Here is a 21813-nt window from a genome sequence, read left to right as displayed (position 1 = left end):
CCCGCTTTTAACTCCGTTGTCTTCTACTGTCTAATGAGAGGGTTGCACTAGATCAAGGGTAGGGAACCTGCGAGCTCATGGCTACATGTGGCCCTCTATGTCCTCAAGTGCGGCACTTTGACTGACTCCAAACTTCACAGAACAAATCCCCTTAATAAAAGTAGGTTCCCCACCCCTACACTAGATAATGATCTCTAAGCCAGAAAAGGTCTTCCTAGCATTTAATTAGTGGCAAAAAGGGTGGCCTGAGGCTAGTTGGCGGCTTCCTCGGATTTGAGATGATTCGGCCATTCAGTCGTATTTTACAGTATACCATGCAAATACTGAAACCCCCATTTTAAAGAGGAACAAACTGACGCACGGAGAAGGGAACTGAACTGACTTGTCCAAAGTCACGCTGCTTTGCTAGTCAATCGGTCCGTCCACAAACAAGTGCCAGATACTGTGTGCTACGCGCTGGCATTATAAAGAAAGGCAAATGATACTCTCGGTTCTCCAAGGGCTTACACTCGAACGGGGGAAACGCCATGAAAACAGCTTCGTACAAACAAGCTATATTCAGGATAAATTGGAGATAATCAACAAAGGAAAGGCACTAGAATTTAGGGCCATTGGGAAAGGCTTCCTGTAAGCGGCGGTCTTTTTAGCAAGAGGCAGAGCTGGAATTTGACTGTTCGGCTCTAATAATCTCAGCTAATCATTTGCCAAGTCCTATACATTCTTCTTCTCCATCTCCGTCTTCTTCGTGGCTCCTAGGGTCCAGCTGAACCGCCCTATTTGCTTGTTAATTTCCTTGTACTGTGCTTTGGTGGTTGTCCCTGAGGTATTTCCAGATCCACTCCGCCCGCCCCCCTTGGAACTAGAGTTCCTCTCCTACCCTATAACGTTGGATTTATAATGTGTATATTTTTTATATATTTTCAGTTGTGTCTTTATGCATATAGTATATTTAATAAATGCTTTTGACGGATTGAGTCATCACTTCTAGCCTCCTAATTGATCTCCCTGCCCTCCTCTCTCCCTTCTGCAGTTTCTTTTACACCAAAGCCAAGATAATCCATCTATCTAGGGTCCAAATTTGACCATGTTACTCCCCTGCTAAAAAAATAACCTTCAGGGGGCAACTAGGTGGCTCAGTAGATTGAGCACTGGCCCTGAAGTCAGGAGGACCTGAGTTCAGATGCAGTTTCAGACACTTGCTAGCTGTGTGACCCTGAGCAAGTCACTTAATCCCATTGGCTAAAAAACCCCAAACAACCCAAAACCTTCAGTGGTTCGCTATTGCCTGTAGGCTAACATACAAATTCCTCACTCTCCACAATCTGCCTCCAACCTACCTTTCCAAATTCATTTTACATTCTATTACTCCTCTTTAGGAGCTCTATATTCCAGCTAAACTGTACTGTTGTTTTCCCCAAACCCAAAGAGCTACTATCTCCCTGGGCTGGCTCAAGTCCCTCCCATCACCCACCCCCATAGCTGGAATGCATTTCCTCTCCATCTCTGCTTCTCAGAATTTTTGCCTTTCTTCAATGAAGGGCTTTAGCCTCCAATTCTTCCAGGTAACCTTCCCACTGAATTTTACTCCCTGATAGAATAGGGCACCATTGCTTTTCTTGTATCATTTTTATAATGATGATGATAAAACTAATATTTACTATAGAGTACTTTAAAGTTGGCAAGAAGCTTTGCAAGTATTATCTCATTTGGTCTTCACAACAATCCTCTGAGCTAGTTCTATTATGATTCAAATTTTACAGATGAAGAAACTGAGTTGAAGGAAGTTAAGTGACTTGCCCAGGGTCACACAGCTGGTAAGTGTACATGTTTCTTCTACTACTTTAGAACACAAGGTCCTCGTGGGCAGGAATTGTGTACTTTTTATATCTGTGTATCCCTGGCCTCCAGGACTGAGCATTGTGCCATATACAGAGGCACTTAATATTTGTTGAATGTATGAATGAATGAATGAACTAGGTCTTTCGATTCCAAATTCAGGGCTCTTTCCACTACATCACATTGCATTCCCAAACATTTATTGAGCTCCTACAGTATGCAGAATACTAAGTTAGGATTTCTTCCTGGATCTCAGAGGGAGGAAAAACTTGGAATGTAAAATGGTCGGGGGTGGGGGAGGAGAAGCATGAGACTGGCTCACGGAGGTACTTCGGCTTAAAGTGTGGGAGAAGGGAGTTTAGAAACCCAAGGGTTAGTTAGGAAGGAGAGGAGGAGCCTAGACTGGCTGGGGTCTGGGGGTGGGAGAGACCTTAATTCACGTTAACGTGAGTGCTGCTGCTACCTGGCAGGTGTGGGCCTTGCGAGGTCTCCCCTACCCTCTCCGGTACCTGTCTCCTCCGCGTCCCAGTTCTCTCTCAGGCCCCGCCCCCTCCTCTCTCCCGCCTAGCTCACAGGTGGGTGTCTCCGAGCTCTCCGTGTGCGAGGAGGGGCGGAAGCGAGTTGGGAGAAAAGCCCCGCCTCCTTTGTCCGTTCCGCGCTCTCATTGGCCAGTGTGGGCAGGTTGGGCCGACCGAGGCCCCGCCTCGATTTCCCGTCCAATCCTATATCCTGGGGGCGGATTCAGGTCGTCCCCAGCAGTTGCAGGACCACGAGGTGGGAGGGAAGTAAGGGGAGGGACCGAGGGACCAGAGGAGTGGAGGTCCTGGGAGCCTGGAGAGGGAGACGCCACCAGCACCGCTGCAGAGCAGCGGAGGAGCCCTGGAGGTTGCCCCTCAGATCCGGGTCCAGTCATCCTCCGTCCCCTCTCCTCCCCCCTCGGTCCCGGGAGCCATGCGTAGCTTGAGGCAGCGCTTCCAGAGGTTCCTGGAGCAGAAAAACATTGTCACCGATTTGCTGGGGAAGCTGGAAGAGATCACCGGTGTCAAAAAGTACTACCTGGCTACAGGTAAGGACCTCCGGGCTCCCCTTCTCCAGGTAGAACCTTAGCGCTTAGAGATCCAGTCCCCCGCCTCCAAATAGAACCATAGCGCTTAGAGATCCAGTCCCCTGCCTCCAAATGGAACCATAGCGCTTAGAGATCCGGTCCCCCCGCCTCCAAATAGAACCGTAATGCTTAGAGATCCGGTCCCTCTCCTCCAGATACAACCTCAACGTTCAGAAATCGAAAACCTGCATCTCATTTCCCATATTGTAGATGAAGAAACGAATGCCCAAGGAGATAAAGGGAATCCCCCAGGTTGTGCAGAAAAGACTAGGACCCGAATCTCTTAGTTCCTGGCAGGGCTCTTTATGGAAATAGTTGTACTTGTTGCTACCCTTTGTAATTTCTATTTCCTGTCCCCTCTTCACCATCTCACAAACCTCCCCTCTCCACCACCTTTAATTAACCGGCTTGGAAGGTCATGGGTTGGGTGGGGGTTGATCTGCTATCATCCCACAGCCGTAACTGGAAAAGTTTCAGCATCACCCCCAGATTCCAGTCCCACCCAAGGGGACGAGTAGGAGGTAGGGGAGGATTTTCTTGTATTTCTAGGAGTTGGAGCTTGAAGACCTATTCTAGTGCTCAGGACGCTAAATCACACCGCTGTGGAACATTAGATCCTGAGGGGAACCTTAAAACACAGAGCCACAGACTTGGGAAATGATCTGGGGCCACCTAGTCTAGCTCCCTTTCTGTTAATGGAGAGGGAAACCAACCCTTGCCCAAAGTCACACAAAAGCCAGAAAGATTGGGGGAGGGGAGGGCAGTGCCTGAGGCTAAAGCGGCTTAGGCTGGGAGAAGGAGGACCTGAGAGGTGGGGCCTGTACCTACGCGACTACCCGTAACTAGCCTCCGGTCCATAATGGAGCAGATTAGCCTTCTAGGGACACTTTCGTCGAATCTAGTTCTTTGTTCTCTGGACCCGACTAGGAGTTTCCTGGGCTCATTTGGGGAGCCCTGCTTGGGGGCGGAGGAGTATTACATCATCTTGCCCTTTGGTATCCCCCAGCTCTTGGACTTTGAGAGTGCTGTGCCAGGCACATTCTGAGAGAGGCCATGTTGAATGTGTGGCTTGGGCACCCATAGGTCTACCAAGCCTGGGGCCAGGCTCTCTCTCCCTGGTTGGGGGCCCTCTTCTAGGGAGATCCCCAAATTATCTGTTTCTGGTACTTCCAGTTGCTTGGTCTGCTCTGGGGCAAGGGGGAGGAGGCAGCTGGCTGCGTGGGACAGAGCACAGAATGGTTCTGCTGCTTTTGTGAAAATCCCTGGCAGACAGCCCTAGAGGCCAAAGCCCAGCCTGGGAGGTGGGGCCAGGGAGTTCAAGTTTGATCTCTGACTGCCCATGCTGTGGGTCAAGGCTAAGGGTGATTTCAGTTCATACCAGCTTCCCTCCTCCTTCCAGTATTCCCTTCCCTCTCCCTCCAGGTGCCTCAGATACTTAGTGTACTCCTGACTGACCCTGCTTTCAAATAAATTTGTAAAGTTCTCAATTGAGCTTCTCTATAGATGTCGGGATGGAGAGATCATGGGGCCTGGAGTCAAGAAGAGCTGAGTTTGAATCTGGCCTCAGATCCTTACTAGCTATGCGACCTTGGGCAAGTCACTTAGCCTCTGTCTGACTCAGTTCCCTCATCTGTAAAATGGAGATCTTAATAGCATCCCTCTGCCAGGGTTGTTGTGAGGATTGAAGTCAATAACATCTGTAAAACACTTTGTAAACTTTCTAAATGCTAGCTACTTGTTATGTCAATTCATAGATTGTTAGAGCCAGAAGAGACTCCCATTTGGGGTTTCTTGGCAAAGATACTGGAGTGGTTTGCCATTTCCTTCTCCAGCTCATTTGACAGATGAGGAAACTGAGGCAGACAATGTGAATTGATTTGCCCAGGGTCACACAACTGGTAAATGTCTTGAGATCAAATTTGAACTCGGGTCTTCCTGACTCCAGGCTCAGTACACTGTCCACTGCGCCACCTAGCTGCCCTAGAAGAGACCACATTACCTCGCATTTACTTAATCTCTGTACACGTTTCTTCCTCTAGTAGGAAGTAAGCTCCTTGAGGGCAGGTTGTTGAATTGAAGGACGCTTCCCCTCACCATCTCCCCAGTTTTTGGATGAGAAAACTGAGACCCAGGAAAGTGAAATATCTTATTCATGATTACTGGCTCCCTCAGATGATGACGACTAATAAGTGAGTGAGGTATATATAGTGACCAGGGCGCTGGACTTGTGATCAGGAAAGCCTGGCTTCAGTTGCTGCCTCTGATACTTATTAGTAGTGGCCAGCTGTGCTCACCTCTCCGCTGAGTGTCTCTTTCTATAAAATGAGGGTAACGGCCGTACCCACTTCACTGGGTTGTTATAGGGCTCAAATGAGATAGAACAAGTATGTAAAGGCATTTGGAAACCTGGTTCAATATAACAGGTTTTTAAAGTATTTAATTATGCTTATTATTTCATATTTGAACTTCAGCCTGCAGTGAGGAGACCGAAGCTCAGTATGGCTTGCCTGTGATCGCCCAGTTAGCGAGTGGCAGAGGGGGCATTTGAACCTGGGCCTTATTCACTCCAAGCCTCTCGACTGTTTCCAGTACCCCAAGATGCTGAGGTCAGCCTGTTCCCCCTAGAGATGAGCCCAGAGAGTAGAGGTGATTAGTGCAAGGTCATACCCTCAGCCAGCAGGACAATTCTGCAGCTGGACAAAAGTCGCTAGTTCGCTTCCCACAGAAGCCGCCTGAAATGATGTATTCTTTCCTCAAGGCTCCTAAACGCTCCCTTCCCCAAGTTCTTAGCTGAAGACCTTGCTTCTTCCATTTCTGAGAAAATCGAGGCCATCAGCCCTGATTTCCCTCTTCCTTCTCTTTAAACCCCCCCTAGACATCATCCCCCACTGTCACCTCTTTTTTCCCAGTCTCTAACAAAGAAGAAGCCCTTCTCTTTGCCTGGGCCAAGGCTTCTGCATTTGTATTTGATCCCTTCCCATCTTCTCCAGCAGACTGTTCCTTCAATTATCCCCAGCCTCTTTCTAATCTTATGTCTCTCCCTGTCTTCTTGTTCCTTCCCTGCCGCCTTTAAAGCATACCTCCCCATCCTTAAAAAATAAAACAAGAAAATCTTCCCTAGACTCTGCCGTCTCCTCAAACCTATGGTATTCCATCTCTCATCTCTTCGTCAGCCAGACTCCTGGAAGAAACTATGTTCCTTGCCTTTACATCTCTCTTCTCTATCCACAGTCCTTTGCAATCTGACTTTGGCATCATCATCAGCTGAAAGTTCTCGGTGCAAAGTTAGCAGCTATCTCTAACTGCCAAATCTGACGATCTTCTCTCAGCCCTCACCCTTTCTGGCCTCTTTGCTGCATTTGAACCTGTTACCCCCTGGTTGGTCTTGCCTCTTTGGGTTTTTGTGATGCTACTCCCCATCCTGGTTCTCCTACCTGTCTGACCAAACCTCCTCAGATTTCTTTGTTCTATCATCATTCATGTCCTGTCCACTAATTGTGGGTATCCCTCCGAGGCTCTGTCCTTAACTTCTTTCTCTTGATATACTCTCTGTGAACTCGATGACTCCCACAAGCTATCTATTGGCCATTTCAGATGAATGTCCTGTAGCCATCCCAAACAGAACTCATTCTCTTTCCTCCCAAACTCTTTCCCATTTTCTATCAAAGGTACTACCATCTTCCAGTCTCCTGGGGTCATGACCTCAATTGTCATCTTTGACTTCCAACTCTTCCCACATGTCCAGTCAATCCCAAATCTTGCCACAGCATTTCTAGAAGCTGGCCTTCTCTCTACCCTTACAGCTCAAATTCTTTTAACCCCTTGCCTAAAGACTGCTGCAAAAGTCTGATCATTCTGCCTCATCCATTTCCCTTCTAACCCATACTACACACAACTGCCAAAGTGATTTTCCTTAGCCCAGATCTGACCTATTTAATAAACTCCAGGGGCTCTCTCTTGCCTCTAAGATGGCATATCTACTCCACTCTAGCTTTTAAAGCCTAAACAACCTGGCTCCGATCTATCTTCCCAACCTCATTTTATATTAATCCCCCTATTACACTCTACAATCCAGCCAAACTGGCCTTCCATGGCACTCCACTCATCTCCCTCCCTTTGCCCTATCTCCTGTGCTTGGCATTTAGCTGGGTATTCATTCTCCCCTCAGCTGCATAGAATCCTTCTCTTCTTTCAAGATGAAGCTCAAGCACCACCTTCTACCTGAAACTTTTCATGACCCTTTTTATTTTATTTTTTTGAGGCAACTGGGGTTAAGTGACTTGCCCAGGGTCACACAGAGCTAGTAAGTATCTGAGGTCACATTTGAACTCAGGTCCATCTAACTCCAAGGCTGGTGCTCTATCTATTGCACCACCTAGCAACCTCCATGACCCCTTTTCATCTCCCCACCCCATTGCCCCCCACACACACACCTACCAGCTTCTGCCTGTATTTCACAGAATCCTAGACAGAACTGGAAAGGAGCTTAGAGGTCACCTAGTCCTTCCTCATTTTACAGATGTGAAAATGAGATGCAGAAAGATAAAATAGCTTGCACAGAGTTTATTCAGTTAAACAGGTAACTAAGAGCAGAGCTGGCATTTGAACCCTGGTCCTCTAACTTCAAATCCAACCATTGAAAAACCAGCAGGTATATCTGTCTGTTTATCTATCTATCTATCTATGTCATGTACCCTGCTAGAATGCAGGCTTCTTGAGAGTAGAGATAGCTTCATTCCCTTGGTGTTTGTAGACTGAGTGCCTAGCAAGGTGCTGGGCAAATGTTAATTAGTGTTTGTTGAATGCTGAGTCATAGAGGGAGGAGACTCCATCCCGGATCTCCAAAGCCCTAGCTCTGTGTTCTTTTCTGGCATTTTCCTATTCATACTTAGCTTGTTGTTGGGAGTGTTCATTCCCTCCACTGAGGCCTTTGGGAGCTGACAGTAGATGGCCAGGGCAGTTATTGAGCTTTTCAGCTTTGATACAAGCTGCCTTAGCTTGCACTCCATTGACAGTCTTTGAGAACTCTGGGCCGCTGCATGATGAGAGTGCAGAGTCATTCAGTCTGGAAGCATTTGTTTGTTTATTTTTGGAGGGGGGAAGGCCAGGCAATTGGAATTAGGTGACTTGCCCAAGGTCACACAGCTAGTAAGTGTCTGTCCTCCTGACTTGTGCTCCATTCACTGTACCACCTAGCTGTCCCAAAGCATTTGTTACTACACTTACTTGGTGCCAGGCTCAGGACAAAGCTCTGGTGATACCAAGGAAAGGCAAAAACAATCCCTGTCCTTAAGGAGCTCATGTTTTATCAGAAGAACTGACATGCAAACGACAATGAACATACAAGTGATATACAGGGCAAACGGGAGGTAATCTCAAAAGGAAGGGCACCAGCAGTGGGGGAGATGTGGAGAGGCCTCCTGGAGAAGGTGGAATTTGAGGTGAGTCTTGAAAGAAGTCAGGGTGGCCTGGAGGCAGAGGTGAAGTTCGGGGGAATATGCTCTAAGAATGAGGGTCGGCCAGCACCAAGCGTGGTATCGGGAGACGGTGCAGCTAGGTATTATTGTTCAGGTATTTCAGTCATGTCTGACTTCATGGACTCATTTGGGGTTTTCTTGGCAAAGATACTGGAGTGGTTTGCCATTTCCTTCTCCTTCATCCTTCATTTCTCTTCATCCTTGCAGATGAGAAACAGGCAAACAGGGTGAAGTGACTTGCCACATGTAAGTATCTAAGGCATCATTTGAACTCAAGGTGTCTGCAGGCCCGACCCTCATCCACTGTGCCACCTAACTGCCTGTGGCTAGGTATTGCTAATTAACCACCAAATATGTGGAAAGAGAGTAAAGTGTAAGAAGATTATATGGGAAATATATCATGGGAAATATATGAGGAGGCGAGGTGATAAGGGGTTTTAAAAATCAAATAGAGCCTTTCATATTTGATCCTAGATTTTAGCAGGAGGAAGGTCATTTCTATCTGTTGGCAATCCTACATGTCCTTCAAAACCTGAGATGCTGCCTCCTCTCCCTTCCCCAAACCTCTCACAGCTCCCCTTCCCCCCACCCTCTCAGCTGAGAACTTTGCCCAATATTTTACTGAAAAAATTGAGGTCATTCACCCAGAGCTTCCTCTCCTCCCTTTCTTATCTCCTATGATTCAGATGCCTCCTGCCCCGCTCTCCTCCTTCATCCTGGTCTCAGATGAAGCCATAGTCTCTCTCCTTATCAAAACCAACCTTTCTACCCACATGAGTGCTCCCTCTATCATCCCTACTCTATCACTTATTTTTAATCTCTCCCTGTCTACTCCTTCCTTCTCTGTTGCCTACATAGATGCTCATGTCTCCCACCACCTCAAAAACCCCTCACTTGATCGTCAGTCTCCATTAACTAACTCCCATTTCTCTCCTCCCTTTTTCGGCTAATCTCTTTGAAAAGGCTGTCTGTAACAGGTGCCTCCACTTCCTATCACTGTCCTCTTAATCCTTTACAATCTGGTTTCTGATTTTATCATTCCACTGAAACTGCCCTCTCCAAAGTACCCACTAATCTCTTAGTTGCCAAATCCAATGGCCGCTTCTCAATCCTCCTGCTTCTTGACCTTTCTGCAGCCTTGGATATTGGCAGTCACCCTCTTCTAGGTTTTCTGGACACAGCTCTCTCCTGACCCTTCTCCTACTTCTCAAGACTGTTCTTCCTTAGTTTCCTTTTGGTATCCTCCATGGTTCTGTCCTGAGCCCTCTTTTCTCCCTTCAGACTGTTTCACTTGGTGATCTCATCAGCCACCATGGAATCAATTACCATCTCTTTCTGGTAAATTCTCAGATCTTCTTAGCTAGTCCTAACCTCTCTATTGTTCTCTTGTCTCATATCCCCAACTGCCTATTAGACATCTTGAACTGAATGTCCAGTAGACATCTTAAACTCAGCATGTCCAGAACTTAATTCATTATCTTTTCTACCCCCAAAACCCTCCCCACTTGCAAACTTCCCTATTCCTGTCAAGGACACCACCATCCTACCAGCCTCCCAGGATTACAACCTGGGTGGTCATCTTGAATTCCTTACTATCCCTCACCCTCCCACGTCCAGTCAGTTGCCAGGGCATGTAGATTTCACCTGTGTAATATGTCTCCTTTACATTCCCTTGTCTTCTCTAACACTTCCACCACCTTGGTGCAGGCCCTATCACCTCAGTCCCTGGACTACTGTAATATCCTTCTGGTTGGCCTGCCTGCCACAAGTCTCTCCCCACTCAAGTTATTTTCCAATGTGATTTTTCCTTAAGTACCAGTCTGAACTATGTCATCTTTCTGCTCAGTAAACTCCAGCGGCTCGTTGACCCTTCCAGGATATGATATAAAATCATCTCTTTGGCATTCAAAGCTCTTTCTGACCTAGGGCGCTCCCTTTACACTTTCTTTATACCTTATCCAATGTTACTCTTTGATCCAGAGACCCTGGCTGGCCTCTTTGCTATTCCTTGAACAAGATACTCCATCTCTGACCTTACTGCTGTGTCCTCAGCACCTGGAACGCCCTCCTTGGTCATCCCTGCCTCCTGACTTCCGTCAAGGCCTAGTTAAAATCCCGCCTTCTTGCCTTTTTCCATGGCACTTCATAATACTCCTTATTAGACCAGAAGCTCTATATGGACAGAAATTCATGCCTCTTTTCCTCTCACAGAAATTTCCAAGGCGTAGGTGCTTAGCTGCTGAACAAATTCCTAAACTCCAGTTGAGAAGGAATCAATCTCTTTTTAGGAAGAGCCCAGTCCCCTCAGTCCTAACATTTTGAGAGTCTTTGTTGTAAAGCTACCATGTACCTAACCCTGGACACAGGAAAAGATTTAGATCAAATATCAGAGATTTAATTAGGTCAATTGTTTGCTGAGTGCTTGGGGCCTTGATTCATTTTCCTTCTGTAAAATGAAGAAATTGGACTAAAGGGGTGGGGGACTCTTAAACTTTTTTCTTTTTTCTGTCCTGGATCTTTTTGGCAGTCAGTCTAATGGAACCTATGGATCCCTTCCTAGAATGTTTTTAAATATATGTAGTAAAAACCATAGGTTTACCAAGGAAAGCAATTATCAAAGCACTTTTTTTAAAATAAGTTCACAGACCCTAACTTAAAAGAGTCCCTGTAGGAGCAGCCAGGTGGGCAGCTAGATGGCACAGCTGATAGAGTGCCAGGCCTTGAGTCAGGAAGAGTCATTTTTCTGAGTTCAAATCTGGCCTCAGACGTGACTAGCTATGAGACCCTGGGCAAGTCACTTAACCTTTGTCTACCTTGGCATCTACCTCGCAGGGTGGTTGTGAGAATAAGTTAAGATAATATTTATAAAGCACTTTGTAAATCTTGAAGTGCTAAATAAATGCTAACTCTTGTTAGTTTTAATTATAAGGATGAATTCTAAGAGTTTTTGCCAGCCCTGACATTCTGTGTTCCAAGGACCCTTCCAGCTCTGTTACTTTAATTTCTTAGGTTCCTCTCCTGCTTTGACATTCAAATTAAGTTCAACTGACATTCATTAAGAGGGTAGCTAGGTAGCTCAGTAAATCAAGCACTCAGGAAGACCTGAGTTCAAATCCAGCCTCAGACACTTACTAGTTGTGTGACCCTGTTTGCCTTAATCGACCAGAGAAGGAAATGGCAAACCACTCCTATATTTTTGTCTAGAAAATCTCACAAATGGCCTGGTCTATAGAATCGGAGAAGAGTCACACAACTGAACATGAACGACAACAAAAATGTGCCCCATGCTGTGCTGGGAATACAAAGACCTAGCTAAAAACCGTTTCTGCCCTTGAGGAGCTTCCATTCTGTTCTAGAAGTTCTAGAATTCTCTCTGCTGGGAATGAGTCTTTCAGACTCTCTAGGGGAACTGGTTCCACTTAAACCAGCCTCCTATGCCCTTAAGGGACTATTCTGGGTGACAAATGCAAATGTCTTCTTAGTTTATTAATATTTATTAAGCCCTGGATCAAGGCCTTATTATCTCTGAGGGCAAGGACACCGACTGTCCCTGGTGTGTTTTAGCTAAGTCTATATCATTGGCCACCTCCCTGACTGATAATGTATCTCGTGCTTTTCTATCTTTCATTTCCCAAAGAAACTACCAAGCCAGCTGGTTTTGGACTGGGGCCTAGAGAGCCACCTGGCCCTGACTTGCCCACTTGGGCAAACTGTTTTTATTGGCACTTAGAACATTAGGTCTGAATTTGAAAGAAAGAACCAGTGTTAGTGGGAAGGATTGAGCCTTTGAGGAGGGGCCTGAGGGAGATCTGCAGGGGTGATGAGGAAGAGGTCTGACCAACCATCAGTTCCCATGGCACACTCGAGAGCTTGGAGCGGTGACCTTGCCCCCTCTGGGTTTTCATTTCTCCATTTGTCGAATGGGGGAGGTGCTTTGTTTTATAGCACCCTCCTATGTAGGAAGTTCCTTATGGGCTCTGATCTTTGAGTTTTATGTTAACGCTAGGAGGGTAGGTACGGTGGTCATTCCAATTTTACAGGTAAGGAAGTAGAGGCAGATTAAATGACTCACCCAGCTATTAAGTGCCTCCCTGACTCCAGGCCCAGTGCTCTATGCACTGTCTCATATTGTTCTGATCAGCCACTGTCGGACACACTGTAACTTGACTCTAGCACAGTGATGTCACTTTGGTTCTCTTTGAGATTGAAGGACAACAGCCAATCTATTCACTATACCACCTAGCATCAGCGTGTGGCCATGGACCAGGCACTTGACCTCGTAGTCTCAGTCCTCAAATCCTCAAATGGATCATGGATTTAAGAGTTGGAAGGGACGTTAGAGGTTAAATGACTTGCCCAGGGTCACAATTAGCATCTGAGACGGAATTCAAAACCAAAGCCTCCCGTGAATCAGAGATCTTGTTGATTTGGTTGTCGTCTATGCCTGCCGTCTATGCCTGCCCACCCCATGACACTCTGATGCCACTTAGTGATATTGCTAATAATAATATCTAGCCAAGTGGCACAATGGATAGAGTACTGGACCTGGAGTCCAAAAGACCCAAATTCAAATCCAACTGCAGACTTTTTTTTTTAGCTGTGTAGCCCTGGGTAAGTCATTTAACCCCTGTTTGCCTCAGTTTCCTCACCTGTAAAATGGGGATAATAATAGCACCTACCTCCCAGGGTTGTTGTGAGGATTCAATGAGATCATATTTGCAAACCTTAAAGCATAGTGTAAATGCTAGCTGGCTATTATCAACCATCATCTGTTTTCTGTTCTAAGGTCCTTCCCAGCTCCGGTGAGGCAATCTTTAAACATGCATTAAGCACCTCCTGTGTACCAGTCACTGTGCTAAGTACTGGTAATACAGAGAAGGGCTCCCTCAATAAGCTCACAGGCTAATGGAGACAACAGGCAAACAGCAGTGCACAAATGAGATATAGACAGGATAAATTGGGGGCTGTCTCAGAAGGAAGGCCCTAGAATTAAGGAAGATCAGGAAGGCTTCTTATAGAAGGTGAGGTTTTAGCTGAGACTTGGAGGAAGCTGGGAGGTGGTGAGGAGGAGGGACCTGGGGGACAGCCAGAGAGAATGCCTGGAGCAGAAAGATGGCGGTCTTGTTCTTGGAACAGCAAGGAGGCCAAGGGTCACTGGATAAGGGAGAGGAGAGAGGAAGCACTAGATTATGAAGGGCTTTGAACACCAAAAAGAGCATTTAAAATTTGGTCCTGGAGGTGATAGGGAGCCAATGGAATTTATTGGGGGAGGGGGCAGGGTGACATGGTCAGACCTGTGCTGTAGGAGAATCACTTTGGTGTTGACTGAAGGATGGTTTGTTGTGGGGGAGAGACTTGAAGCAGTCTACTGCAATAATCCAGACCTGAGGAGATGGGGGCCTGCACCATGATGATGGCCTGGTCAAACAAGAGAAGGGCATCTACTAAAGATGTGACCAAGGTGAAATGGTTAGACCCTGGCAGCTCAGGGGGTGGGCAGTTGGGAGCCTGGAGACCTGGGAGGATAGTGTTGCTTTCAACAGTAACAAGAAAGTTTAAAAAGGGGAGAGACATGATGAGGTCAGTTTTGGACATGTTGGGTTTAAGTTGCCTGTGGGACATCCAGGTGAAGATGCTAACAGGCAGTTGGAGAGGTGAGATTGGAGGTCAGCGGAGAGGTTAGGGCTGGCTAGGTAGATTTGAGAATGATTAGGAGAGAGATAATAATTGAATCTATGGGAGATGAGATCACCATGTGGAGTAGTGCAAAGGGAGAAGAGGGCCCAGGTTAGAGCCTTGGGGGATGCCCACAGTTAGGTAGTGTGATCTGGGTGAGGATCCAGCAAAGGAGATGAGAACCAGCATTTATTAAATACTTTGTTGGTCTGACTACCTACCATGCTACACACTGTGCCATGCTCTAGGGGTGCAAAGACAAAAATTGTGAAACAGTCCCTGCCTCAAAAGGAGCTTACATTCCTGGGGAAAAGTGTTCCCTCTTCCCCACCCTCTACCCATCTCCATTTCTCCACCCACCAGCTCTGACATTTTGTATTCTAAATGCTCTCTTATCTGGACATTTTACGTCTGTTCCTTTTCAAGGCAACCCTTCCCTCCTGCTGCTAGCCCAATCTCCCACCCACCTGGGCTGTAGATAAAGTCCAGTACAAAAAACAACCGACTCTTCAGTTTTAGGTCTCTTGTCTCCTGCTGGCCTGTCCTTTGTGGGTAACTGGGTAGTGCCCTCCACTCTGAAGAATTTTCTCATACCTGGTCTACCCTTCTGAACTCATACATAATTATCTAAAGCCCATTCCCCACCCCCATACCCCAATGCCTAATTTCCATCTACCCTCCCACCTCAGTTTCAATCTAATTCTACCCAGTCTCTCCACTGTGCCCTCTGGAATGCCTGTTCCATAGGGCACAAACTTCCTTTCATCTTAAATCCCACTCCTTTGTCTGCTAGCTCTTACTGAAACCTGACTCCCCCCAGACGACACAGCCACTCTTTCCAATATTGACTGCATCTTTCTCCTTGGCTCACTAGTCAAGACAGAGTAGTTGGGAGTATTCCTTGCTCCTTATCCACCTCTCCAGGTTCAATTTCTCTGCCTAATTCACTTATTTCGTGCTGCTTACGAATGAGCCACATCTCCCCTATCCTGAAAAAACCCTCATTTGATCCTAATTATTGTCCTATGTCTTTTCTGTCTTTTGTAGCTAACCTCCTCCACAATAGGTTCCTCTATTTTTTCTCCTCTCACTCTCTTGTTAACCCTTCACAGTCTGGCTTCCAACCTCATTGCACTTAAACTACTCCCTCCAAAGTGACCAATGGCCACCAAATCCAATGGCCATTTCTCAGCCCTCATTCTCCTTGACCTCTCTGATTACCCTCTTCTTCTTTATAGTTATCTCTCTAGGTTCTCCTCCTACCTATCCGACCACTTCTCTATCTGTTTTGCTAGATTCCCTTCCAGATCATCCCTCTAACCATGGATGTCCCTCAACATGTCTAAAATGGAACTCATCATGTTTCCTGTTTGATTTAGTAACGTCAGCCTCCTTCCCCAAACAAGACCCGCCATCCCTGTCTCTGAGCATTTTCTCTGGCTGTCCCCCCTGCCTGGAATGCTCTCCCAGGCTCTTACTAATAACTTCCCTGGCTTCCTTTAAGTCCAAACTAAAATCCCACCTTCTAAAGGAAGCCTTCCCCACCCTTCTTAATGATTGATTGGTTGTTCTAAGGGCTCTCCCACCTCTGACTTTGTGTTCTAAGGGCTCTCCCAACTTTAACATTCTCTGATACCCCTTACAACCTTGAAATGGTCATCAGTATGGGGTATCAGGCATCTTAACATAGCCATGGACTTTATGGACTGATCCCATATCACCGGGCAAAGAGAGACTCAAATCTGCCCTTTTGAATTCCTGTGTGGGAGCCAAAAGGCTGGGGTCCTTCACCAAAGTGGCCGTGAGTCTCTTTTGTGACCAGCCAGCAGGGCTGAGTCCCTAATTCTTCTAGCCTCTTCAGACCTTTCTCCTCCACCCTGGGTTTGCTTACCAAGGTGACCGGGTATTAGGTGAGACTTGGGATTTACACCCTGGAAGCCAGCTCTGCTTGGAGAACAGTGATTGGTAAAGACTAAGGGGCTTAGTAAACATCTCCCCTCCTGCTGCCCTTGGCTAGCTCTGGTATTTATGGAGATTTTCTTTCCCCTGGGGCTAAGAGAATCTTAATCTGAAGGGGTGGGGATGGGTGGGAAGGGGATCCTGGGAGCTTTTTTTTCCCTTTCTAATTCCCTCCCCATCTGGGAGCCAGAAGGCCACCCCACTGGGGAGAAGGGATGTGGGAGGAAGGGGTGAGCGGATTGGGTCTTTTCTGCCTGGGCCATGGAAAGCTTTTATAAAAGCCTTGTGGATTTCTTTCTTTCTCCATAGCACAGTTTGGGTGGTGCACTGGAGTCAGGACCACCTGAGTTCGGGAGGGGCTATTTCTGTAGTCTCTGGGAAAGTGCCTACTATGTGCCAGGCACTGTGCTAAATGCTTTACAAACATGATCTCCTCCTTAGATCCTCCCAATAATTAGATGCCATTGTACTAGATGCTATGTCGATTTCCCTTTTGCAGTTGAGGAATCCAGGATTACCTAGCTATAGTAAGCGATTGAGGTTGGATTCCATCTCAGAGGTTCCTGCTTCTAAGCCTGGGGCTCTATCCACGGGGCCATCTTGGTCATCTCTGTTTGTGGTCCAATTGGCTGAGGGAGCAGGTGGTCAGGAAAGCTATCTTTCTCTGTCCTTGGGTCTCCCAAACTGGAAAACCGAGCCCTGTCCCACCCCCGACATCCATAACCGATGATCTCCCATCTTCTGGGATTCCTCCCTGCTGCCTCCCTGGCCTTCTGGACCATCTTCCTTAGATCCCTTTTGTAATAAAAGGGTAATTTACCCTTTGGGTCTAGTTCTGCCCTTGGGGGGTTGATGTTAGCATGATTCCCATTTTACAGATGACAGGTTAGGTGACTTGCCTAGGGTCACACAGCTAGGAAGTTCCTGAGCCCGGTTTTTCCAACGAGGTTCTTTCTGACTCCAGTCTCAGCAGTTATGTCCAGCGAGTGTGAAGAACTGAATCCTAATCCCACCTCCTCAGACACTTACTTAGTACCTGTGTAGCTGTGTGAAGCTGTCGCTTCATCCCCTCTTCTGCAAAAAGTGGGCCACGAGGGCCTCTACCATAGTCACGGATCAGAGGAGTGGATGTAAAGTGCTTTGCTAATAGCAGCTATTTATCATTTATCAAGTGCATTTTAGGCACTGGACATAGGAAGGCGGAATGTAGTCCCTGCCCTCAATGATCTTTTGCATTCCTCTGGGGATGTCGAGTACTTCCCTCCAACTGTTCGGACAGCAAGGAGTAGATCGAGCCTCAGTTTCCTCATCTGTGAAAGTGGGCATAATAACATCTACCTCATGGGCTGTCATGACGATCAGATGGGAGGATGTGTTTAAAATGCCACACAAATATTAGCTATTATTGGGAACATTAAAAACAATCTCAGAGTCCCTAAATGGAATCTTTTCTGCTTCACTGGATCCAGGGTCCAGCTCTTTGTCCCTACCTAATTGGTCTACAAGCACTTATTATTTCCTTGTGCCAGACCCCCGTGCTAAGAATACAAACATGAGAGTACACACCCTCTGGGAGCATTCTAATGAGAAAATCTATCCATCAGAACTTACAAGAGAAATAGAGAGTAGATTGAAAGTAACCTTAGAGCTAGGCAGCACAGTGGAGAGAGTGCTGGGCCTGGAGTCAGGATCTGAGTTCAAATCCCAGCTTCAGATGCTTGCTAGCTGTATGACCCTGGGCAAGTCACTTCACCCAGTTTGCCTCAGTTTCCTCATCTGTAAAATGAGCTGGAGAAGGAAATGGCAGATCACTCCAGCACCTTTGCCAAGAAAACCCCAAATGGGGTCACAAAGAGTTGGACAGGACCGAAATGTCTGAACGACAGCAGCAATAACCTTAGAAGGGATGTAGTGCAGCTGGAGGGACCAGAAAAGGCCTCCTTAATAGGAAGGAAGCCAGAAACTCTTTCAGAGTTGGGGGTTGGGAGAGAGAGTGTGCCAGGTATGGGAAACAGCCAGTACAAAAGCTTGGAGATGGAAAATGAAGTATCCTGTTCAAGGAACACCATGTGGGGCCAGTATAGCTGGTTCATGGAGAAGAATAGAATGTAAGAAGACTGGAAAGGCAGGAATGGTCTATCTAGCCACCAGACAAGGTGCATTCTCTGATTACTTAGTTTTTCCTATATAGATTAAATTTCATCATCCCCTACTCTGTGGCTATGGACCTCATTGAGGAAAGCCTAGAGTGTTCTTCAACTTTCACCTACCAACTGGAGCCAGAAAAGGCTGGGGGGTGGGGAATGGGGCTCACCATCCATAGAAAACAAAAAAGCCTCTCCCACGTGACTCCTACCTGGCTCTCTTTGCTTAAATCATTCCCCAACCATGCTGAACCTTTGCCTAGCATGACAAGCAAGACCTGGTGATCAGAGTTATCTGGGTAGCTGTATTTATCAAAGAATCTGCAAGCATGAAAGGCCCTGACCCTTTGCTGAAACTGTATTAGAAGGCTGTACGTTGCATTACCGAGCCCAGTACATTTACAGTCACAAATAGTAAACCCAGAAAAGCATTTGTGAATCAATAGTTAAAGTTTCTTTTGGGCCACCCTTGCTGTGCAATCTATCACGTAGATTGTTCTCATGGATATTTTTAAAGACGACAAACACTTATCAAGTGCATAATATTATTAAATGTATGCCAGGCATGGTGCTGAGCCCTGGGAATAAAAAGAAAAGCAAAACAAAAGCCCTCAATGAGCTTGCCTTCTATTGGGGGAGAAAAGCAGGCTCTGAGAGTCAGAACTTATTGATGTCATCTCATTCACCTGTGGTGGGTAAAAATACCCTCTGAAGATTTTCCCCATCCCCCTAATCGGTTAGTATCTACCTCTTTTCAGATTTCTTCAAAATAGATCCTTTGATGCTTTCAGAATTGAGCCACCTGCAGCATAGATTTCTCCTACTCATACTTGGTCTGGTCCAGCTACTCCACCCAAATTCATCTTCTCTTGTAGCCTACTGGTGTCCTGAGTCCAAGTATGGTCTGGTTACCTGTGGCATAGGAAATAAAGTGCTAGGCCTTCCTGAGTTCCAATCTGTCTTCAAACACTGCGTGATCCTGGGCAAGTCACTTAACCCTGCTTGCCTGTTTCCTCATCTGTCAAATGTACTGGAGAAAGACAGGGCAAACCACTCCCATTATCTCTGCCAAGAAAACCCCAAATGGGCTCACGAAGAGTCATAGACACAACTGAAAGCAACTGAACAACAACAAATCCCCTATCATTAGGTCACTGAGAAATGAGAGATTTGTACCATTTTATTTTCATTTATTGTTCTTCTGGTTCTATGTAGAAGTCCTTTTGGGATGATTAGTTCCCAACCAAACTCCGCTCAAACCTGTTTTCTGTTCTTCCTTATCTTGTTGCTCATCTTCCTCCAGGATATTTTACAAAGGAGCATAAACCAGAGTGTGACCACATCTTTCCCTTTGGTCTGGAGATCTTGTCTATTGCTTTATCCCATTTAAGATTCTGAAGGAATGGGTGATAATCAGAATGATAATCCATGATGTCTTATCCTCTCTCCAGTTCTCCATTTTTTGCCACCAATACCTTATTTTAGTAGATCAGGCTAGAGCTGTTGTGACTGCATATAGTACCATATCCTTCTTAGTCTCCTTTCTTCTCATTTGGTGTTTCTTTTGACCCTTGCTCTCATGCACTGGTGATCTGACTGCACACAGACAACTAGCTAGCTGACCCCATGGATAAGCTCCTCCTTTGGTAACCAGTCCTTTCCTAGCTAAGACTTAGCAAGCATGGTGTTCACCATGTCTAGGGCCCACTGGCGCCATTTTGGAAAAAGGCTGATGAGACATGGGTACAAGGGTACTGAGCAGCCTACAAGGCTTTCCCCTTAATCCTAAACCATATTTCCTGACAGTTTTTGATCTCCTCCCCTGTGCCTGCCTTCACATTGAAATCATCACATAGTATGTGCATTTTGACATCATTTGAGGCCCTCGTGAAGTTCATCATGGACTTTCTCGGCCTCTTCATCCTTTGCAGCAGATGGCCCTTAAACTGCATTTCTCTTCACGGTCTTTTTGCTTCTGACCGCTCCAAGGCAAAGTGACCACATATGCTGTGAAGATATTTTTCACAAAATTTTTAAATTTAATTTTTGCCTTTGAGTACAGAGTGAAACTACTTCACTTGTCTCTCTTCATGAAGAAGCTGTGGGCCTTCTTTCCAGATAGGGGCAGTGTCCTTGAATCTTCTGGTCAGTTGGTCAACAAGCATTTATTAAGTGCCTACTATGTGCCAGACATTGTGCTGAGTGCCGGGGATAAAAAGAACAGCAAAAAACAATCCCTGCCTTCAAGGAGCTTACATTCTAATGGGAGAGGCAACGTACAAAAAATTATAAATGTAAGATCTATACTGGGCGAATGGAGAAGAATGTTGATATTGATAAGATTCAGCCCCTCCAATTCTGTGGCTGCCATATTGGTCATTGAGTAAGGATCTCTTGATAGTTGTGTTAATCTTTATAGATGGCCTAAATACGGTTTCTTAGGCATCCTCTGTTCCCTTTTCTGCCATGATCACACGGGATCTCAGGGAGGGTCATTTTGTGATTTTGCTTGGGCTGCCAAACCATTGGCGATCACCTCCTAATGAGGTGTCTTTTGATCCTTGGGGCTGGTTCTTGGGCAGATTTAGCCTGTTATCAGGACTGTCCCTCAGACCTCTTCAGCTTGGAAGAACCTGTCAGATATTGTACTCAGTGGGCCTGGCCTTCCAAAGACCCCCAGGGTCACCCACACCCCAACATAGGGTTTATGTGTTTGGACACTGCCTCCATTAATAGAGCTCAGGCACTACCCAGCAGACTCTGACCATGTCAGAGCTGGGAGGAAGGGCCTTTAGAACACGCAATGTCTGGGCTTGGAGGACCCTTGGAACTTCAAATGTCAGAGCAGGCCCTTCACGTTCATAGAGTCTAATCCTCTCATTTTAGAGGTAAGGCAATGAGGGCCAGGGGAAGTGTTGTGGGGGGTAGACAGTGCCTTGCCCAAATGAGTGAGTCACAGAGCTGGGGTCTGAATCCAGGCCTTCTGACTTCAAATCCAGTATTCCTTCTACCTTAACTTGTATGATGGGAAGGCAGGGGAGATAGAGCTATTTATAACTGGCTTGTTCCCTAAGGCATTCTTCCCTGCTAACCTCCATTCTCCTCCCCCCTCCTCTTATTCCCCTGTAGGTTCCATTGCTTTCTTGGCCCTCTATCTCATATTTGGCTACGGTGCCTCCCTGCTCTGCAATCTCATTGGATTCATCTACCCAGCATATGCCTCGTGAGTGGGATCCTTTGCTAGGGACTAGCCCTTGGCTAAGCAAGGGAATGGGTTTGGCTGGTCCAGGCTGGTTGAGACTCTATGACTTCCCCCAGAGGGTCCTTACACATCTGAGCCCATAAGCCAGAAGACTGATCTGCCTGTAGCAGATTAAGTACTGCCCTGGAGTGGGTGTTATGGGAAAGGGAGGAGGAGGAAGAACCAGGGGCCTTGCTCTCAAGAAGTCCAGGATCTTGGGAAGAAGACAGCAAGCTGGCCAAGGTCTAGTCTAGACTAGTCTAGATTATTCAGAGAAGAGGACCAGCCCTGGCTGGCTGGCTCTTTGGGGGGCCCTACCTAGAGAACGGCCTCTGTGAGGTCCAGCCTTATGCTGCCAGTTGCTTGTTCCTTACA

General features: G+C 46.6%; 2 protein-coding genes across 3 annotated transcripts in view; one reads left to right on the top strand and one right to left on the bottom strand.

The window, feature by feature from the left end:
• The first annotated feature begins 2584 nt into the window (after positions 1–2584).
• REEP6 (receptor accessory protein 6) overlaps positions 2585–21813 on the top strand; it is a 21474-nt gene continuing 2245 nt past the window's right edge. The window contains exons 1-2 of one of the 2 annotated variants that reach the window (XM_036758252.1): positions 2585–2902; positions 21327–21420. In XM_036758252.1, coding sequence (XP_036614147.1) covers positions 2788–2902; positions 21327–21420 — 209 coding nt within the window. In that variant the 5' untranslated portion in view covers positions 2585–2787. The remainder of the gene's footprint in view (positions 2903–21326; positions 21421–21813) is intronic. The other variant, XM_036758248.1, reaches the window with a different exon arrangement.
• The window catches only part of ADAMTSL5 (ADAMTS like 5), a 23091-nt gene continuing 20204 nt past the window's right edge, over positions 18927–21813 (bottom strand). Inside the window, exon 12 of the mRNA XM_036758239.1 lies at positions 18927–19109. Within this exon, the coding sequence (XP_036614134.1) occupies positions 19057–19109 (53 nt within the window). The 3' untranslated portion in view covers positions 18927–19056. The remainder of the gene's footprint in view (positions 19110–21813) is intronic.

This window comes from Trichosurus vulpecula, chromosome 1, assembly GCF_011100635.1.
Source record: "Trichosurus vulpecula isolate mTriVul1 chromosome 1, mTriVul1.pri, whole genome shotgun sequence".
NCBI classification, from domain to species: Eukaryota; Metazoa; Chordata; class Mammalia; order Diprotodontia; family Phalangeridae; genus Trichosurus; species Trichosurus vulpecula.
This window is presented reverse-complemented; position numbering and strand designations above follow the sequence as displayed.